Raw genomic sequence first — 13,572 nt, forward strand, 5'->3', positions numbered from 1 at the left:
GTTTCCAGTCTTTGTTGCAATACCCCACATTGCCTAGTTGCTGTGCTGTCACCAAAATGGACCCTTCTGTTCTGTGCCCCATGGGCACCCTGGTAGGATGGCTGAAGCTGAAACAGGCACAAGCCAGGGTGTCCCAGGGCATTCTGCACAGGGGGTGCCCTGGCAGGCAGGCTGGAGCTGAGGCAGTGTGTGGGCCGGGAGGTCCCTGAGCTCTCCGAGCAGAGGGGGCCCTGGTGGGATAGCTGAAACTAAAGTGGGGTGCCGGAGAGGAGGGGGTTGAGGGGACGGGCAAAATAGGTGAAGGAGAGTGGGAGACAACAGGCTTCCAGTCAGGGGAATAAAGGCATCGCCTAGGGAATATAGATGGCAGCTACACTTGTGGTGAGCGTAGCATAAGGTATAAACTTGTCAAATCACTATGTTGTACACCTGAAACTAATGTAACATTTTGTGTGAATTATACTCAGATAAAAAAAAAATTTTTTTTTTAAATGGACCTTCTGTAGCTGTTGCTTCCTGTCCCCATTTGCCACCTCCATCTCCCCTCGCCTCCCATGGGATTCCACAACACATGACAGCGGAGAATCCTATAAGTGTACAGATCTCTTTGGTCTTGTTAGTTACATCTCCCTCTTGACAAATAACTCTGATCAATTAATGCACAAGTAAATTTCGACAAAGGGAATTATAGTAGTTTTACCTTTTATTCTAATGTTGCTTGCATAACAACAAAGTAAACATTAACACCAAGATGTCTCAGTGAATCAACCGTGGGGTTCGTCTAAGTCTGTGTTGGTGATCTCTCTCTTTTGCTTGGATAGCTCTGTGATCGCATCTATCTCTGCAGGAGTGAACTTGGGGGTTAGTGTCACAACATCATAATCGAATTCTTCATCAAGTGAGAAGGGCTGAACTTCATCTCCGAGTGTCTGTAAAAGGTAGAAGGAAAAAAATCCTACAATCATTGTAAATGAAGAAAAAGTTGAAAACAAACTCCCTATTAATATTTAATTCAACTTTTTTTTAGATTTCAGCACTCTCTGCTGATTAAGCTGTTTTTAAGTAAAGGAATAAATTCAATTATTCAATCTGACCTAATTTAAGTCTCTTAATATGCCCCATTTGTACCATCCTGCATCTGAATGAATATCATTAACTAATTCTGCCCACAGCAAGAATCAGAGAGTATCTCTTGCACACATTCATTACATTTTTACCACTTGTAGTGTTAGGGCTCGAGGCATATGGAGAAACTGAGAGTTACATTAAAATGTGAGAAAACATATCTTGATATTTGATCAACCTTCAATACACCTTCACCATTTACTAAAAAAGACTTGTATCACTATAACAATTTTCAAAGATAAAAATACTCTACACTTAATGCACTTACTTCTTCAGATAATACCTATAGCTCCCCACCCAGTAACAGTGGGAAGTAAAACACACAACATCACCTCAAAAAGTCCAGGATCTCTTTCTCCTCCCAAGAATTTTAAAAATATTATAAGTCAGAGTAGCTGCAAAGCGACCCAATAATTCTGTACCTATTTATTCATAATCTGTGAGTTTTAAAGACTTCCTAAAGGAAGGTAGATATTTTTCCAATAAACAAAAAGAGAACACCTTAAATCACATTGTATTCACCCCTGAAAGAGCCTCTCCTAAAGCAAATGGTGTGTGATACAATGAAATTATCCGGCACCTCTATGTAGCTATATGATATGTGTGGTGATGCTAAAATAATTGAAAACTATGGTTTATGGAAGAATGAAAAAAAATGCCCTGAAGCTATAATCGGCTTTAAACATTCTTGCATTCAAGATTATCTCATTGAGTGGATTTTGCAATGTTCTTAAAAATAGACGATGTAGCTGAGAAACTATGTGCTGTTATTAAAGGTGGGGGGGAAACATGAAAAGTAGGTATCTCCTATCTGTTTGGCAAGTTGCATCTTGCAGTTAGGTGTGCAGTGCTAATAGCCAACATGCAGCCATCTGCCATCCTTTCTAAGTAAAACCAGCAGGAGAACAGACGTCAGAGACTAGTTCATTTCCCCTTTATTTGAAACTGTCTGCGTGCTTTCCTGACAAAGCAATGCGGGGAGCTGCCATTGAGTGAGCGCCCACCTCGTGTCAGGCCCAGTACAAGGAACGGTGTGGGCATCAGCAGTCATCTTCAAACAACCCCTCTTCTGGAACTCTGAAAGGTTAAGTGACTGGCCTGAGGCTGTGCAATGAGTAAGGGAGAGAAGCCAGATTGGAATCCAGGGCAATCGGCTTCAGATAAAGCTTTACCTTCTCAACAAAAACATCAGCAAAAATCAACCTTGAGCTTTTCCCTAAGCCAAGTCATAGACAGCTCTTGGGGAGAAAAGACCTTTTTTAAATAAGCTAAGTAATTCCCATAGCTTATCATAAAAAACATATCCAAGGCTCCATGTAACACCATGACTGTCTTTAAAAGAGCGGCTGTACACAGGAAGCCAATCTGCAGAGTAACCGATCTGTCCATTTTGGTCACTTTCTAAGATTAAATTTATTACCACAGTGCAAGTGACAGAGTGCTAATATTGTCAAGAACAGCTCAGATGAGGAAACATAAACAATAACATAATATGTTCATTTCCTGAACATAAGCATCCTTGCCATCTCCATCTCTACTCAGTAGGAAGCACTGTGGCTGGCAGGCCTGGCCACACCCCCATCCTGAGCTGATTCCAGCGGATCCTGGGAGAGGACCAGAAGGAGTCCCCTCTCTACCAGTGCGTCCGGTCTGATGGGATTCTTATTGCCCTCTTATGCCTGGTTCAAGGCCTGGCATCCACTTGTCGGCCAAGTTTCAGGCTACAAGTACCCACGTGGGCCCACTGCACTAGAAATTTGAACCCCCATCCCCATCCGAAGGCCTCTCAAACCTTACCTACACCTTACCAGCCACTCACGAGATGCAGGCCCTTTGCTTTCACACACCTCCTTTTGGGGCTGGAATGCAGTTTCCAAGGAGATAAATCTCTTTGCTGTGCTAAAAGCCCAGTGATACCAGACCATCGTCCTCACATTCCCTCTACACAACACAAACAACCCTCACATTCCCACCTCCTTCCCCTTTACCTGTTCACTCCATAAACATGTACCGAGTGTTTAACATGTATTAGATATGGGGAACACAGGGACGAAAACTGCAAATCTGTGTCCACCAGGCTTCCTCACTTCAGGGAGAACACAGAGTAAATGAACAATTTCCACATCGTGTGCCATGCTCTCCAATAGAGAAATGCAAAAAGGGACTGCAAAAGCACAGAGGGGGTGTGCCGAAGCTTACCTTACCCTCAGCCAAGCATTGCCACTCTCCAGAAAATCCTACTTGCCTCCCCACTCAGCACCCACTTGTGACCCACCTTGTATTAGCAACCCAGACAAGAGTACAGCTGTGTGTTGGACTTCTAGACTCTGATAAGGGCTCACTCCCATGGCCAACTTAGCTCTACATATGGCCCAACCCATCATGTCCTCATTCCTCTCCCTTGTCTGAGGTCCCAACATACCTTGTAGCCGTAATATCCAAATTATGGTACTAAAGTTGCAGAAGTTTATTGTTAAGTGGAAAAATCTTATTTTCCTTTAAGTTTTTTTTAAAGATTTTATTTATTTATTTGAGAGAGAGAATGAGAGATAGAGAGCACGAGAGGGAAGAGGGTCAGAGGGAGAAGCAGACTCCCTGCCGAGCAGGGAGCCCGATGTGGGACTCGATCCCAGGACTCCAGGATCATGACCCGAGCCGAAGGCAGTCGCTTAACCAACTGAGCCACCCAGGCGCCCTTAAGTTTTTTTTTAATACACTTAAATTTTTCTCGGTTATGGAGTATGATCCCCTTCATCGGTCATTTGGTGTTAACCGAAACAAGAGCAAGGAATAAAGTTTTTAGCTGGTCAATAAATTTTTTTTAAAGATTTTATTTATTTATTTGACAGAGAGAGAGATAGTGAGAGAGGGAACACAAGCAGGGGGAGTGGGAGAGGGAGAAGCAGGCTTCCTGTTGAGCAGGGAGCCTGATGTGGGGCTCGATCCCAGGACCCTGGGATCATGACCTGAGCCGAAGCCAGACGCTTAATGACTGAGCCACCCAGGAGCCCCTAGCTGGTCAATAAATTTGATGCCAACACAAGAGTTACTCATCTATAATACACTTAGAGTTATAAAAAATATACCTAAAAATATAAATTTCTTCACTTGGAAATGGAATTATTAATGGCAGCTATTGTTAGATTAACTCCCTAGGCAATCAGTTCAATGCTGAACTATAAAAGCAAGAAACCAAGAATAGCAGTAATTTCATATTTGCAATGCCAAAATGTGATGATACTCAAGACATTCTAAACCATGTGGGGTTATCCCTGTAATGTGGCCAGTACATCCCTGATTCCAAATGTCAGAGAGGCAGCCTCCTGCAGTCATTCAGTTACTTTTCATTCTTTCCACGAACCCTATGTTCCTATGAAATTCTAGGCGTTGTGCTAGGTGCTAAGGAGACAAAGATGAAGACTTGTCTGACATCATAGAGAAAGGCGATAGACATATAAACAAGTTAGTACAGTAAAACAGAGTAAGTATAAACAGTATACTTAGGGGGTGATGGGAACAGAGAAGAGATACCTAACCCCACTCAGACTGTAAAGTACTGGGAAGGAATCAGAGAGGGCTTCCTGGGATAGGTGGTATCTAAGCAGAACTTTTTTTTTTAAAGATTATTTATTTATTTATTTGAGAGAGAGCGAGAGAGAGAGAGAGAGGGGAGAGCATGAGAGGGGGGAGGAGCAGAGGAAGAAGTAGACTCCCTGCCGAGCAGGGAGCCTGATATGGGACTCGATCCTGGGACTCCAGGATCCTGACCTGAGCTGAAGGCAGTCGCTTAACCAACTGAGCCACCCAGGCGCCCCTCTAAGCAGAATCTTAAAGGATATTAGTTAACAAAGTTGAGGGAAGAAGAACTTTGCAGATAAGGGGAGTTCTAGCGAGCAGCCCAAGGAAATAAAATGCAAAGTTTCACGTGTGAGGATTTGCAAGTAGTTAAGTGTTAAGGTAGAGAGAAGCAAGAGAGAAAGATGGTGCCAGATCATGACGGTCTTATATGCTGTTTATCCTAGAGATGATGAGGTCACTGAAGGATTTTTTGAACGGAAGGTAGATACTTGGTCATCTTTGCATTTCAGGTAAATTCCTTCATTCATTCAAATTTTAACTGAGCACCTACAATGAGGCAGGTGCTGGACAGGTAGCTTTGTACAAAACAGAAAGATGCCCTACCTCTTGGAGATTACATCTACATCAGTTACTTGAAGAGTAAAAAGAGAGTAGATTTGGAGTCAGGGAGACTAGTTAGGAGCCTGCTGGAGCAGTCCAGGCAAGAGATAATGAGAACAGGGAGCTGAAAGCAGAGATGTGAAAATATCATAAAGTAAAACTGGCAGCACTTGATGACTGATTTGGATATGGAAAGGCAAGAATGTGTGAAGGGAAGCAGGTAAAGAAAGACAAGCTCAGTTTTGAACATGTTGATCTCAAGGTACCCAAAGGAATCCAGATACAGATAACAACAGGCAATTGAAAACAGGAACCTGAAGCTCCGAGAAAGATCTGAAGCTAGAGATATGGATTTGAACACAAGCAGAAAAGGTAGTAACCTAGAGATGAAAGTGGATCCAAGTATGTAAGTGGGAAGAGGTTTAGCTGGAATCTTGAGCAACACCAACTCCTAAGGACTGGATGGAGGGAAAACCCCAAAGGAGGCAGGGAAAGAACCAACAGAGAAATGCACAAAGAATCTGAGCAGAGCAGTAAAACGAGAACCAGTGGACCATGAGGGTCAGGCAGAGTAGAGTGATCCATTAAAATAATGACTGGAGGGGCGCCTGGGTGGCTCCGTCAGTGAAGAGTCCTATTTCAGCTCAGGTTGTAATCTCAGGGTCGTGAGATCGAGCCCCATATAGGGTTCCGCACTGAGCCGCTGCACCTGCTCAAGATTCTCTCTCTCCCTCTCCTTCTGTCCCTCCCTCACTCTCTCTCTCTCTCTCTCTCAAAAAAACAAACAAACAAACAAAAACCTGGAAAGTGTCCACTGGGATCTGACAGTTACAGAGTAACTGGTACCCTTATTCTGAATACATCCAGGGCCTGAGGTAAAGAGAAGGCTGTTTTTCCTTTCCTTTTGTTTTACTCCATTTCATTAAGGATGGGAGAGACTTGAACATGCTTACATGTTGAGGAGAAAGAACCAATAGAGAGGAAAAGAGAGAAAGACCCTGACCGTGTTATCATATCAGAAAAACACTCTCAGTGGGTAATGAGGTTTTTCATTTATTTATTTGTTCATTCAATATTTATTGCATGTCCACCATATGCATATAGCACTGAACTTAGCACTAATTCCTACTATTTTTGCTTTTTAATTAAGTGAGCTCATGAAGACACACATCAGTGAATTCAGGGTCCTCCAAGACAAGGGCCACATATGTAATCCAAAGTAGATGTACACTGCAATTCAGAAGACATCACTATGATCTTCAAAATGGCAGCTTTTAAAATACAGTAAAGTTGCAATTCTATTTATGTATTTCGGCTCTTGGCTACAGCGGCACATGCTGGGAATTCTCTTCCTTCGGGTTGGGTTCATTCCAGGGTTCTAAGCTATACGACTCCAAGGCTTTGGGATTACAAACTGAAATTCTGATTTATTTCAAAGAGAAGAATTTGTGCAATGGAAAACCAAATCCCCTGCTACTAAAAAGAAAACAACTGTGAATTAAGTTATTGTGTTATTTTTGCCTACAGAGCTGAGAGAAGTATGTGGATTTGAGGAGTCTCATTTCAAATCTAACTGAAATCTTTTCATAGCCTCTCAGGGAATAGAATTTGCACACTGTTAGAAAACGGCTAGTTTCCTTAAAATTGTTCATGTGACTTATTCAAAGAGAGACCCTGTTACCAGAGAAATCATTTTCGTTCATAGTACGACACAGGCAAATTAAAGAAAACAGAACTAATGCTCAAATCAGTAAGAGCAGCATTTAGCTGTAGGCTACCTTACAAAGTAATATAGTAAATAAACCATCTTTATAGGTGAAAAAATTTAGAGTCCCATTACGAATTGGAAAAACAGGAGATCTCCCACTGAAATACCACAAAAGTTTCTTCTATGATTTGTGGTTGGGGGAAAGGAATGGGAGGAAGAACACCATTTTTCATCTTCCTAATGTAGATTCTTTTTGTTCTATAAAGCTGTCATAAAATTCATCAAGACAGAATTACTAAGGCACGAAGTTATTCACAAACGGAAAAATGGAAGGTTCCTGGCAAATGTTTGACTCTAAGGGGGAGATACACATATATAAAACCCCAGTGACAAAATTAGGAAAAAAATTAAATTGGTCTAATCTGTATCAGGAACTCATAGCCTCTTCTTAGGCAATTAAGAGGAGGTCAAGACATCCAGGATACATTTTCATCTTTGAGACTGATATCACGGAAAGCAGCTACCATATCTAGCCCAAAATTGCCCATTGGTTGGTCCTTACAGGACATATTTGCTAGAAATTGATTATTATGATCTTTTACTGGCAGTGAGTGCTTTAAAATAAGATTGATACTGTTAAACCAAGGCGCAGTTGGTATAGTATTAGGATTATAGACAGTTCTGAGAAGTTTTTCTAACAAATTGTGGTCAGAAATAAAAATCCCAACCAAGATAGTCTAGGTATTCGAAAAACAGCAAAAGTTCTTCATCTATGTTTCCTAAGTTTGCCAACAGAAAATTTGTTCATATCATTTTGACTGCAACATTTAAAAAATGTTCACATTTTCTGGGAAAGAAATTGATGTTCCTTTTAAAGATACAATCATATCCAAGGTTTTAACCTGCATTTTTACTGGCTACTTGATGGATTCTAGGAATCATTCAGTTTTTTTAAACCATCAACAGAAACGATTTTATAACAATTCCTATAATGACACTAAGTGCCATGACCACTGGCTGGTCCAGCAATTTGTGTGGTCACAATGGAAGTCAAGAACATGAACAAGTCTTTAAAAGAAACTGATTCCTGCTAGAAATAACACTGCAATTTTAGTTTCTTATTACTCGGAGAAAGCAATCTGTAATTCAAAGAGCACACTGAAGAACGGCGGTCCCTACCAGTTTATCTGGTAACCAATTCAGGGGTTTAATATAAGCCCGCAAGCCTCCTAGACACATTTCTGTGATATCTGTAAACAAACATATCTGTGATATCTTATTACTCGGAGAAAGCAATCTGTAATTCAAAGAGCACACTGAAGAACGGCGGTCCCTACCAGTTTATCTGGTAACCAATTCAGGGGTTTAATATAAGCCCGCAAGCCTCCTAGACACATTTCTGTGATATCTGTAAACAAAACAAAAACATAGATATCTCTTTCTATGAGAAAGAGGCAATTTAAAATTGAAACGTATGGATTACCTTTGACTGAACGACTGCTTCTGTAACAGAATATCTTTAAGTGACAAGACCGGTAGTACCCAAATGATCAAACAAGCAAACCCTAGGGGGTTTATTAGGAAGCAATAATAAAGAGCCCTTCACCACTTCTTGTACCTGATATGCTTTTAATGTTGGGAGTAAACAGGGTGATCAAAGTCATTACCCAACACCACCAGCAGCCTTGGTTAGTGTGCATTTGTGACTTTCTACATGTGCCGCTGGGACAGTGCAGGCGTGGCAGAGATTCCGTGCCCCCTGATTGTGAAGCGCTTGGCTAGATGACACTTCCCAGCGCCCCTGGTGGCTGGACAGGGACATGTGACTAAGTGGTCACCAGTGGAATGTGAGCAGAAATGAAGAGTCCTGAGTCCTAAGCTGTGGAGAAACATGCCGCTCCCACGCTCTTCTCTGCCGCCCCTCCAGGTAGGACGGTGACCTGAGCTGGAACTTTCACAGGAGGACAATGTCCTGAGGCACAGTGGAGATCCAGAGAGAAGGAACCTGGGGCCCTGATGACCCCAGGAATAGAGCAAATGCTCACTTTATAGGGCGCCTGGATGGCTCAGTCGGTTAAGAATCTGATTTTGGCTCAAGCCCTGATGTCAGGATCCTGGGACTGAGCCCCATGTCAGGCTCCCACTCAGCGGGGAGTCTGCTGCTCCCTCTGCCTCTGCCCCTCCCCCACTCCCTGTTTATGTGTGTGTGCGCTCTCTCTCTCTCTCTCAAATAAATAAATAAAATCTTTAAAAAAAAAATAGAGGCTTTCCATAGACTGTTACATGAGAGAAATAAAGTTCTATCTCCGTTTCAGCCACTGACTTACTATTGGGATTCTCTCCAGCAACAGCTTGGCCTTACCTTAACCAATACAAGATGTTTATAGGACCTCGGAAGCACGAGTAAAAAGAAAATGGCCAGTCCAGGAAAAAAGAGAGAATCTATTGCATAGTCCCCAGATGACACTGTCCTGTAGCATGGCATACCTCATGAAACAAAAATAGTTTCCACGTAAAAACATAACTGCTCTCCGTGTTTAAAAAGAAATCTATACATTAGAGATAAATGGCAGTCAGGGGGACTCAATTAAGCAACATGAATTCTAAATTTTCCCAAAGCTAAGAAAAAACAAAACAAAACAAAAAACACAAGGATATAGCAGCCTTTCTCTGAAAGGACAAGTTACAAAGTCAAGGCAATTTCAAAACTGACTGAACTCCCTATGGAGTACCTCTTCTGTTTGTTTGTCTCCTCCTCCCACAGCGGGCCCCGGCTTGAACCCAGGAGCAAAGGGCTGGGCCACAGAAGGAATGTAGGAAGGGACACGCGTGCATAGGTCCTCCTCCACTTCTCCTGGAAGCAGCAGCGAATCTGTTGGGTACAAAATATTTCATTTGATCCTTTCACCAAGTTCACAATTGACCTAAATCACCTAAAAGCCCACAATAGTCGAAAGAGTGAAGTAAAAATGCTCAAGGAAAGTAGGTTCGTTCGACAATGCCTGTCCTCATTTGGGGATTTACCCAAGGGATTCCCTTTTCCATAAAATAGAAGTCAGTGGTGCATTTATTTTTATCTTATTGTCTCAAGGTCACATTCCATCCAAAAGGTCTGGGAGAAGGATCATTTAGGGACTGACTTGATCATGCCTCTCACCCCCAGCCCAATTTCTACCTCTGTAGGAAAATAAGGCAAGATGTTACCTTTGCCTCATTTTCCCATATTTTCCGGAGGGATGGAGAAAAAGGAAATGAAGTGCTGAATTCATCCTGAAACACTATGGCAATATTTCAAAATATACATATATTAAAAAACAGTGATGCCAGAAGGAAAGAACTTTAACTTTCAGCGGAAAAATGAAGCACTCTGTCATATGCAGAATTCATGGTCTGATGTTTGACGCTGCAAACAACAACATGTTTCCAGCTTGTTTAGCACCATGACAAGAATTCAATAACCAATCTGGGTTTTCTGATCCGTCTATTGTAAGTGGGATCTGTTGCCTTATTTTTGTATATGTGACAGAACACGGGGGCATCACCATCAGATCTTCCACAGCTTTCTTTAAGGGGGACAAAAAATAAAAACAAATAGAAGCACAACAGGCTTCCTCATCAATCCAAGCTTTCCTAGGACCAGAAGGGTGGCTGGAGCTAGCCAGTAACTTGCAGCTGGCTCAGGACGATGCTGCTTGCTCCTCAATGATGATCCTAATGAAGACACTAATTAAGTTCTCAGTGGAAGTAATTAATTAACAACAGGCCCGCCTTGGCTGTTGCCAATAGCAGCATGTATATAGGGAGATAATTAAGCAGGTATTGATATTCAAAAACTGAAACTTACTTGAAATATGTCTCTCACCGCTACAGATAACACCATCACAAAACACGTAAATTACAAAATTCTTAGGACTCCAGCAACAGAACATAGTCAGCCTAGAAACTGGACCTGTGTGTGGGTAGGGGTATCGCGAGGAATAGATACTTCTACTATGATTAATTATTGGAACCTTAAGATATGACTTAATTAGCAGAAATAAAAACAATAGTCGACACTTATATGAGCTGACATTTTATAGGCATCAATTCAGCTCAACCTCCCAACAGTGCTATTACGTCCTGTTTCACAGGCAAGGAGCTCTAAGCAAGGAGAGTAAGCTCATTCAAGGGGCCACAGCTAGAAAGTGTCAGAACTGGGAAGTCTGTCAGCAGAGCCCATACTCTGCCCACGACGTCACATCATGAACTTCTTTTAAACAAGCGATTTCATTACGTAACTCATTGAAGTTTATCAGATTATACAACCAAACTCAGAGCCAAGAAATGTCACAACTATCGCACATTAGCATGGTTAATCAGTATTAAGTACGCTTAAACATTTTATACCCAGAGAAGTAATTTTTTTTTTTTTTTAAACTCAATAAGGTTGATGGAAAGATTGGCTTTCTAATACATCTACTCATGAGCTCAAATCCACCTCCCTCATTGAGCTCCCTGGTGTAACTGCCTGGTCAGGGGCCTGCCAACAACAAAAGCAAGAAGAGAAAAGTTCACGCCTCTTCATGGGAAAGCCCGTACCTATGAGACCACTGGCTGCCAGCTCCAACATTAGTTCAAATGTGAATCAAAATCAATTTTGCTTTCAGAGCTATTTAAAATCTGATTGACAATATTATGCAGTGAGGAGGACAATTCTCTTATTCCTATGCTGAAACTCTTTGGCTCCCTGACGTGTTTGCAGAGAAGGTAGGATTTTCAACAAAAACTGTTTCTTTCATAAAGATTTTACTGCCATGGAAACAATTCCCTCAAAACAATAAGATTCAGTTTCCTCCGCACCTTAAATTCTTGTCATATGTTTCTTCAGTGTAAAAGCAAAATGCACAAATGCATATTCACTGATGCCTAACACAGCACCTGACACATAGCAAATTCTGAACAAATATTTGAGACGGGAAATGATTTCCCCACATCTTGCCTTTTAAACTCCACAGCAAGTATCAAGAGTCTACCTACCAACACGATATTGTGGATGAAGTAAACTATATATAGTCCTTACCCTCAAACACTAAAGTCTGTTCCAGGGGTAGGATTTTCACACATAAAATCAACCCAAGAATAATCAAGAATAAAACTGAACAGCTCTAGCCCTAAAGAGGACAGATTTATAAAAGAGTGAAACTAATATGAACAGGAATAGTCTGGTAAGGCATATTTTATGAAGAAGGCTACCTTATCTTTCAGCCATTTTAAAATCATATGTAAGTTATTTATATACTCACATTCTCTCAGAGAGAAAAATGATTATATTCATTGATGGGGGGGATGGAATTTCTGAAGTTCTCTGTAAAATTCTCCAAAACTGAAATGCTTTATGAAACTTAATCTGATCTTATTAATTGTTGTTTCTGAAATAACCAAAGGCCTTGTTTTCATCTTAACTAAATACCACTATCTTGGCTGATGTGCACTGCAGAGTCAAGGTATCTCTCAAAAGTGAATCTTCATGTTGGATGGCAAGACTGGTTGAAAACATTCCAATCTCTTCTTTCTCAACTACATAAGAATTTCAACATTTACAAACTATGTGTTTATGCCATTTGTCTTTCCATATTAAGTCAATAATCACAAGTCAAAAGCTATAATCAGATAATCTAATATAACATTAAAAAGTAAGCAATCTACCTGACATCTCATAATTTAGAGAGCAATATTTAATCTGCCTGGCATATTTATAAAAAATTAACCAATCTGTTCCTTTGTTGCCATGTTGAAATGGCCAAAATTTCCTGAAATTTTGGGCCCTCCCCAAGACCAAAAAGAATATAGATAAGAACTGCTTTAGTAATAAGGCCTCTTCAGCACATAGTTTTCTGCTATGATAGTCCATCTCACTGGTTCTTGTTCGTAAAAATTTTTGAAGACCCCAAAGAGCTTTTGTTTATTTGGGTTATATCAATCAATATTCATCATATTAGAAATTAAAACTGACAAATTTGCAAACACTTAGTTATTGAATCATTGACAATACCATTATATATTAAAATAAATATTTTTATGAAAAATCTCTTTTCCAAAAACAGAAAATAGTGGGGAAGAAATACTGTTTTACATTTTAAAATTTTTGTAAATGTCTTCCTTAGGAGAAAAAAAGCTAGGTTTTATATTTGCTTCTGCATTCAATTTTGGAATATGCTGTTTCAGTTGAAGTAAATGAAGAAAATCTAGTCTCACACAGAAATGCAGTCGGAAAAGAGAGGAGTACTTTAATAGTCTTTTTATATAATTGTGGATATTTTTCTTGATGCTATACCAGATCTTGACAAATGATAAAGTTTTTAAAAATAGTTTCAATGTGCAACCTGAAGCCATTTCAGTGAATTTTTCATACTGTTACATTAAAATTCATTGGTCTATCTTACACATAGAATGGATCTTTCTCCTATGCATAATTTTGTAACATCATAAATTGGTCATTTGGAAAATATTGGTTCACTGTTTTATGTAGCTCTTCCAAATGTTGACACATTTCATTATACAGTATAAAGATCACATTAGTT

The 13,572-nt window shown here is 40.5% G+C and overlaps 1 protein-coding gene across 2 annotated transcripts in view; it reads right to left on the minus strand.

Moving 5' to 3' along the window:
* Window positions 1–411: 411 nt before the first annotated feature.
* Window positions 412–13,572, minus strand: part of IFTAP (intraflagellar transport associated protein) — a 68,916-nt gene continuing 55,755 nt past the window's right edge. For both annotated transcript variants that reach the window (XM_028111309.2, XM_028111308.2), the window contains 2 exons: window positions 9,745–9,884; window positions 412–929 (listed from right to left, as the gene is read on the minus strand). In XM_028111309.2, coding sequence (XP_027967110.1) covers window positions 765–929; window positions 9,745–9,884 — 305 coding nt within the window. In that variant the 3' untranslated portion in view covers window positions 412–764. The remainder of the gene's footprint in view (window positions 930–9,744; window positions 9,885–13,572) is intronic.

This window comes from Eumetopias jubatus, unplaced genomic scaffold (genome assembly GCF_037043125.1).
Source record: "Eumetopias jubatus isolate StellerSeaLion01/CBP00866 unplaced genomic scaffold, mEumJub1_p1.0 scaffold_13, whole genome shotgun sequence".
NCBI lineage: Eukaryota > Metazoa > Chordata > Mammalia > Carnivora > Otariidae > Eumetopias > Eumetopias jubatus.